Here is an 8,149-nt window from a genome sequence, read left to right as displayed (position 1 = left end):
AGAGCAGGGGAGACTCCCACAAACACGGCCTCAATGCAGTGGTAAATCTGTACAAACGTTAATGCACTGTGCACACACATCAGAGAGGGTTCTCCAGTGTGAGAGCCTGGGGTAAACGCCAGCAGTATCAATGTCAGAGCTGGGGCCTTTGCAAAGATTTATGGAGCTTGGCGGCCAAGCCCCTTTGTGTTCCAGGGGGCAGGCGGGACCGTGGATATGATACAATAACATCTTAGGTACTATAGAAATAGCTATAATAATCATCCTTATTTGGGGAACACTCTGCAAGTGGAACCTCAGGGTGATTTTTCTCTCCAAAACGTTTTGTCCTAAGAGGGGGAGCAGGGGTGTGACTGTCCCTTCAAGGCATTTATCCTAGAGGGGTCCTACAAAAGATTCTCCATGGGAAAAGATGGAACTTGAGCTTTTAAAATCTCCTTCTCCCAGTTGCAGAAAGCTGCTCCCTGTAACTGACAGTCACCTCTTCTCCTGTGTGCACTCCAGGCGCTGCAGCTGAAACGCTGTTATGTCAGCAAGCAGCTATCCTATGGATTCCCCGCACCCATCCTACGCTCCACCCAACAGTCCTGTACTTTAAAAGCCACAGATATAAACTCCAAGCACGAGGAACAAAACCCTGGAAGTCACCACCGGGAGGAGCCCTTGTCCTCATCTTTGTCCTTCCCCTAATGCCAGGGGTGGGGAACCTCAGCCCCCCCCCCCCCCCGGCTTGCCTGGATCCGGCCCCTGAGGGAGCTGCACTGGTGCTCCAGCCCTCTCCCCCCGCCACCCTATCAGGGGTCTTGGTTGTTGTTTTTGAGTTTTTTGCTTCTCACTAGTGTTCGCCTCCCAACTGATTTTTCTGTGGGTCAGCAGCCCCTGACCCAAAAAAGGTTCTCCACCCCCAGCCCTATGCCCATTCCATCACTCATCCCTTGCTTCTACCACCCCCCTTCTGGACAAATTCGGCTCCCAGTCACGCCCCAGCAAGAATCCTCCCTTTAGGAATTGCTTTGATTTCATAAACCACCCTGGGCATAGCCTGGTGTCTCTGGGGGCAGGATTTACCCCCCAGCTCCTTGCCAGGGGGATTATAACTTTATCCCTACAACTGCAAAGTGCCCTGCATCCCCAATGTAGATATTGACTGAGCACCAGAGGGAGCAGCCAGGGAGTTACTCCAGACTGGTGTGAAAGCAGAATCTGGCCCATCGCTGGGAAATAAACAATACCCATGACCCCTGTGCCCACATACCGGCTACACACCCCCTGCCCTCCTCTCCCGGACCAAAACTCACCCTCTCCTGGCTGCTTCTCCAGAGCTAACACAGTGAGGCGCGTTCTCCTCCCTTTCCAACAGAGACAGGATAGCGCTGACCCGAGAGAAACTCTAAAGAGGGGCAACCCCCCGCAGGGCGCCGGGGCTACACACACAGCCCAGGGGAGGGGCGGCGCTCTGAACCGGGCCAGCTCCTGCTACGGAGTGCGAGCGCAGCAGAGGCAGCTGAAAGGGCAGGTGTGAAATCTTTATCCCGGGACACCGCTGGCCCACAGAGCCAGCGTGGGAGCTGGCTGTATCCCGGCTCTCCCCTCCCCCACACTCAGGCGACTGCTGCCCCCTGGCTGGGCTGGGCTGGGCCACTTGGGGAGGAGGGAGCTGGAGAGAGGAGGCGCGTTGCTGGGTCTGGCTACCCCGCCCCGGCGCGCAAACCCGAACGGATCGGGGCGCCTCGCTGCCTCCTCCCCGCGCAGAGTTTAATCCTCCCCAGAGAAGGGCAGGGGCAGGTCTGCGAGCCCCCCCATCGGTGCAGGGAGACGTCAGGGGACTGCCAGCGCCAGCAGCAGCTGCCGGGCTGCGGGAGCTCGGACCCCACCCCCGCCCCTCCCCTCCGCTCCCGGGGCTCTCACTTTGGGAGCCGCGTCGCTCCCGTTCACACTTGGCGGCGGGCGCTGGGCGGGCGTGTGATGAGGCGGCCCGGCTCCCGCAGGCTCCCGGAGCTGTGAGCGGGATCCCCGGGGGGCGCTTTCGGAGTCCCCCCGCCCCCGCTCCCCGCAGGGACTCGATGCCCAGGCAGGGAGGATGGCAGGGAGGCGGCCGGCGGGCGCCGGGGCGCTGCGGCTGCTGAGAGCCCGCGGGCGCGCCCTCTCCCTGCTCCGCTGGCTGGGCATGCTGCTGCTGCAGCCGCTGCTGCAGGCCGGGCAGGGCTGCCCCGAGCACTGCTCCTGCTTCTCCACACCGGAGTTCGTCCAGTGCAGCGACGTGCCCCTGCAGGAGCCGCCGCCGGACCTGCCCCGCGGCGTGCGCAACCTCAGCATCGCGGGCGGCAACCTGACGGTGCTGAGCCGGGCGGCCTTCGCCGGCAACGGGAGCCGGCCGCTGGGCAACCTGAGCCTGCTGCTGCTGGCCCGGGACAACATCCAGACCATCGCGGAGCGCGCCTTCCAGGGGCTGCCCAGCCTGGAGGAGCTGGATCTCAGCCTCAACCCGCTGCGCGCCCTGGCGGCCGGCGCCTTCCGCGGCTGCCCGCGGCTCCGCACCCTCAAACTCAACCAGGCGCTGCTGCTGCTGGGCGAGGAGCCGCTGGCCGGCGCCCTGCGCAACCTCAGCCTACGGCGGCTGGAGCTGGCGGGCAACGAGCTGCGGGAGCTGCCGGGCGCCGCGCTGCCGGACGGACTGGAGGAGCTGGACCTGCGGAACAACTCGCTGCAGGGGCTGAGCCCCGAGGAGCTGGCCCGCCTGGACTCGGCCCCGCTGGGCAGGCTCCAGCTCTACCTGGACGCCAACCCGCTGCGCTGCGACTGCGCCCTGCGCCCGCTGCTGGACTGGATGCGCAACGCCAGCTGGAGGGTGCCCGACGCGCACAGCCTGCGCTGCGCCGCCCCGCGGGAGGTGAGCGGCACCGAGGTGCTGCACCTCCGCCTGGAGCAGCTGGGCTGTGGGGCAGGCCGGGAGCTGAGGCCCGAGGAGGCCGGCGAGCAGGAGGAGCTGGAGACCGCCTCCTACGTCTTCTTCGGCATCGTGCTGGCGCTGATTGGGGTCATCTTCCTCATGGTGCTGTACCTCAACCGCAGGGGCATCAAGCGCTGGCTCAACAACCTGCGGGAGGCCTGCCGGGACCAGATGGAGGGTTACCACTACCGCTACGAGCAGGACACCGACCCGCGCCGGGCCAGCGCCAGCCCCTCCTCGGGACTCTGAGCCGGGGCCACCTCTGGGCCAGAGAGCCCTGACCCCTGCCCTTGGGGATCCCACCCTATCAGCCCTGCCCCCACGCGCCCCGCCCCTCCAGCTCCCCCAATCCGGAACTTTGGGAAGCCCTGCCCAATGCCCGCTAGGGGACCCCACCCCTCTGACATCCAGCTGTTGGGGATTCCCCCCTTGCAGCCAGATCCTACCACTCCAGTCCCCAACCCTGGGGTTTGGAAAGCCCACCCATCCAGCCCTAGGCCCTTGGGGATTCCCCCCTTCCAGTACCCACTCCCCTGGCTCTTGGGGATTCCACCTTATTACCCAATGAGTGTTACCCACATGCATGCATAAGGCTACCACTACCCAGGAAATCCCCACAGCACTTCACCTAGAGATGGCTTGGTGCAGGAGATACCTGTTCACTCCTCTCCCCAGGAGAATACCCTTCACCAATCCCCATCCATTACCCCAGGAATACATACCGCACCCACCCACCCACTACTTGGGAATACTCCCGTCTCCCTTCCTGCCCAACAGAGGGCACTTCCAACCAGGACAACACCCACCTGTCCAGGGAACACCCAGCAACAATACCCCTCCACCAACCCCCACCTCCAGCAGAACAGTTCTGTGCTAGTCTGCTTGGGGTAGTGCAGGATCCATCCTTGGGACAATAATCCCCCAAACAAGAAAACTACCCAGGAGTCCCCCTGCTCCACCCCCTCCTCCCTCACTTCCCAGAAGAATACACCCCCTCAAGGGCCCTGGGAATTGTGAATGTACCAGAGCTACGCATCTTCAAAGGATTAACCTGCATTAGAGCACACCCATGTTCCCCCCAGTGTTCTAGGGACATACGAATGTACAGGATTCTGCATGTAGAATTAACCCCTCGGTGGTGAATTCACTGGCTCCACCCTGAGAGGCCCTTCTCTCCCCACCCCTGTGATCCAGGTGGGGTATGAATGTACAGGAAACACCCAGATCCATGCAGAATTAACTCCCATCCAGGACTATGCAGCAACCCCTCCTGAATAACCTGCCCACAGTCCATGGGTGTGCAGAATCTAGCTCAACAGAACACACCCCCTTCTGAATGAAAGCTCTTCACTCCTCCAGAGTGTGTGACTGCTCACATGAATGCACAGAAGAGTTCCATGCACAAGTGACGCTTAGTTACTCCAGGATTTGTTTGATTTTTTTCCTTTATAAAAAAAAACAAACTTCTGCAACAAGCTTAGAATCCAACTCCCTTTGAATTTACTTTGTGCACCTGGACCATGGGTGAGTTTTTACTTGGCAAATTGCTGTAAGCAATGAGCTAGCTGGTGGTAAACTTGTCTCCTGGATTTTACTGGAGCCTAGACTTTACTTTTACTGTGTACAGTTCTCTTTCTTAGTATATTTCTATTTAACACACACAAAACTAACTTGATTTTTTTTCGCTCCAAAAACTGAGGATGAGAAAACAAAAACAAAAAAAAACACAAGAAATGATATGATCTGCTGAGTCCATTTATGTTTTATGTTTTTGGTCCACAAAAATTATTACTTCTCTCAGGCACAATATAATGCACCTGCACAACAACAACAGCCCTTCCCCACAGGCTGAATGCATGTTGCTAAAGCACATGGAGGCAATTCATTTCCAACTGCGAAATATAATCTAGGTGAGGTTGTCTCAGCGATCTTTGTAACTGTTTGGGGAAAAAAAAGGCTCTCCATAACTTGCACAGGTTTGGATTAGAACTGCGCCTGTTAGTATATACTAGAGCCAATACACTGAAAGCTGCATCCAATGTATTGTATGTTTTCTATAAAACTTATTCCAAGAATTTTGGAATACTTCATGGTGGAAGCAATGTTGTTATTATGGTCTGTGTTTTGCAGAGCAAGACAGATATGAAATCATCTCTGTAAATAGTTGGTCCAATATAAACTTTTGTTCTGTTGCTAGTTCTGTGTTTAGTGAAGGAGAATGAATTGAATGGTTAGTGCACAGCATTCGGGTTCTAATCATTCTGACCGAAACTTGCTATGGGGTATATGGCCAGTAATTTCCAAAGTGGTGGGGCATATGGCTAATAATTCTGGGGTTCCTCGGTGTTCCGATGCCTAACTATTGGAACGTCTTTAGCCTGTTGTGCCTCCCAGCCCGCCAGCTGGGGAGCAGCAGGTGCTCCGTTTCTCTGGACTCACGCTGATTTTGGCCTTAAGCTGGTCTCTGTTTGCTTCTCTGTCAAAGCTGGATAATAATGTTTCATACTTCACAGGAGTGTTGTGAGCCCTAATAAATTAAAGCCTGACCCTGCTGACATCCAGGGGTACAGGATCCCCATGTCTATAGCATGCTTTGAGATATTTGGAAGCAAGGCAACATGTAATTATTATTGGGCTACCCTAAGGCATGAGCAAATCCAGGTCTCAATTCTGCAAACTGCTCCACATAGGATGTCTCCTGTGGCTAAGCAAGTCCCCCTGAAAGTCCAAGGGGAAAGCTGTGCAGAGCAGCTCTGAGGATAGGAAGCGAAGAGACTTGCAGTCCTTGCTCTGGCAAATCTCAAGTAAAGAATTCAGGCTCAGTGTGAAAAGCATCCTACGCACATGGGGTGTGGATCCGTTCCTGTTGACTCCAATGGCAAAGTCCCCATTGGCTTCCATGGAACTCAGACCCCTAACTCACACAAATGCTTTTCAAAATTCCACCTGTGGGTTCCTGCATATGAACTTAGAAGCCCAACTTTTCAGCTCCACATGTCAGCCTCTCTGCGTTTTATAGAAGGAGCTCTCTCTCAGCTCTGGCACCTAAGATTAACACTCTGACAAAACATGTCTATAGGTTTATGCAGCTTTTTAATTGCATGTGGCTTTGTCAGTTTGTGATACGGTTTAATCTAATTATGCCTGACCTGTCTGCCAGAAACTTTTTGACCATATTCAATAAATAAAGTTGGCAGAACATTTGTGGGAGCAAAGGACTCTTGCTTCATGACACCAGAGATCTGAGTTGCTGTTTCCTAAAAAGGGTTCTTTTTTGCCAAAATGAGTGAGTTGGTATTTTCCTGTTCATCAAAGGGAAGGACTTCCTAGCTCCCGCAGCAATGAGGCAGAACAAGGTTGAGTGCTGTGCGTGTCTTTAATACACCTTGGTCCTTTCCTGCAGCACCTGCTCCTTGCCATACTTGAGCGAAGCAAAACCCAACAGACCAGATTCTGCAGTCCTCCCTCCATCTCAGATCCCATTGGCTTCCAAAGAACCCAGATCTGGCATAATGTCTAAATGGAGAATAGTTGTTTACATGAATATAGAATGGCGTGCCTTGTTGCTGAACTAACCTGCTTGCCTGCTTCTAAAGGAATTAAATGCAAGGTGGATGGAAAACCTGGTGGAATTTTACTGAAAACTCCCTCTGACAAAGTAGAGGTGCCTACTACTTCATCATCTTGGGAAAGGAGGCGTAGGCATGCCTGCCATCCAGCTGGCAGATGTAATGGTAACACTGTATGTTTTCCTATGTAAGGGTGGACAATATGCAGCCTTCATAACCCTGTTAAGATCAGCGCCTCTATCTCTCCCTCTTTCCTGTGTTGTTTTCCTGTCTCCTGGAGTTAACTCAGTTCACCCTGTCAGGGCCTGATCCTGCAAACCCTCATTCACATTGGTCCAACGGGCACTGCAGATCTGCACCCCGTGGCTCAGAGTCACAAAACTCTGTTTGCAGTAAAAAAGTGGGCTCTGAGCTTCCAGTTCCCTTTGTGGACCTGGGCCTGGGTCCCTTTATGCATAGAGTGGGATTTCCAGTAAACAGAAAAGTTCCAGTGTAGACCTGCCCGGCAGGGCTCAGTATCAGCCCAGCCCTGTGACTGGCCTTGGAGGTGAACTTCCATCAGACTGAAGCAGGGGAGGACATCCATGATGGGGAGGGTCTATGTGTGGCCCAGGAAACATTTTACCATGGCCCATGAACAGGGTTTCCATCCATGCAGGTTTTTTCCTACTGGTATTACTAAAGTGACACATACATGAAGCAGGGGCATGTGAGGAGAGGTCCATGCTGATCGCACACAAAAATGATTGTGAGAGCTGTGCGCTCCTTCTGCATCCAATCAAAGTGCTTCTAGAGTTCAACCAACCCACTTCACAAATCCTAGGTATGGAAGTGCAGTTAGCAAAACTGCCCTGTCCCAGGAGGCCATTTTGGTTATGACAATCTTGTGGCCCACTGAAATGGAGGGCCCCTCATACAGCCCATTCACTAGCTTGGGTTACCCATTGCTGGGCTAAAGAAAACTCCAGAAGGCCCCCGGCCCCCACACCTGCAGGACGGTGACCAGGCCCCTTGCCTTCAGTGGCTCTTCCCACATGAGTATTGGCATGCAGGATTGGGCCTGTGGATGCCAGTAAGGCACAATGCCCCTTTTGGATTCTCACAATTCCTTGCTCAGTTTCCCATAGAACTTAATTTGCTGGGACCACCCCCCCACCCCCGCCCAGACACCTGCGGGTGAGTCACTGTAGTTCTAGAGCTGATGGGAACTGGGTTGTAGGGATCTATATTGCAGTGTTATCTGCTTGCAGAGATCAACCACAGCTTATTTTTAGTGGTGGTTTTGCTCTAACTTCTCTCGTTCCTTAAAGTTTTAGAATTTGATTCTAAAACATTGAAGTAAATGGGAGTTCTGCTTTTACTGAGCGCAGGACTGCTCACCTGGTTTGCAAATTCATGGCATCTGTTTGCCCCTCAGACATAGCTCTGGTGTCCAAGCAAAGTATTCTAGATAAATTAGAGTTCCCATGATTCTCCTCTAACTTGACTGGTGAAAATCAGGAGCCATCAGTGAAGTCCATGGAGTGACAGCAGTGGAGAAATGATCATAAGCAAAAGCAGAATCTGCCCCCCCCCCCCCTTCGGGGACTGTTGTGAACAATGCAGATGCGGCATCTCTCTGTGGTGTTCC

The 8,149-nt window shown here is 54.3% G+C and overlaps 1 protein-coding gene across 1 annotated transcript; it reads left to right on the top strand.

The window, feature by feature from the left end:
* Window positions 1–1,508: 1,508 nt before the first annotated feature.
* On the top strand, window positions 1,509–6,833 carry TPBGL (trophoblast glycoprotein like). Its single transcript, XM_006127540.4, has one exon. It carries the CDS (start codon window positions 2,081–2,083, stop codon window positions 3,197–3,199), a length of 1,119 nt encoding a protein of 372 aa, XP_006127602.2. The 5' UTR covers window positions 1,509–2,080; the 3' UTR covers window positions 3,200–6,833.
* The last annotated feature ends 1,316 nt before the right edge of the window (window positions 6,834–8,149 follow it).

Source organism: Pelodiscus sinensis, chromosome 1 (genome assembly GCF_049634645.1).
Source record: "Pelodiscus sinensis isolate JC-2024 chromosome 1, ASM4963464v1, whole genome shotgun sequence".
NCBI classification, from domain to species: Eukaryota; Metazoa; Chordata; order Testudines; family Trionychidae; genus Pelodiscus; species Pelodiscus sinensis.
This window is presented reverse-complemented; position numbering and strand designations above follow the sequence as displayed.

What these genes read in the sequence shown, in the direction of transcription:
- TPBGL (XM_006127540.4), top strand. Translation starts at nt 2,081, where the DNA reads ATGGCAGGGAGGCGGCCGGCGGGCGCCGGGGCGCTGCGGCTGCTGAGA.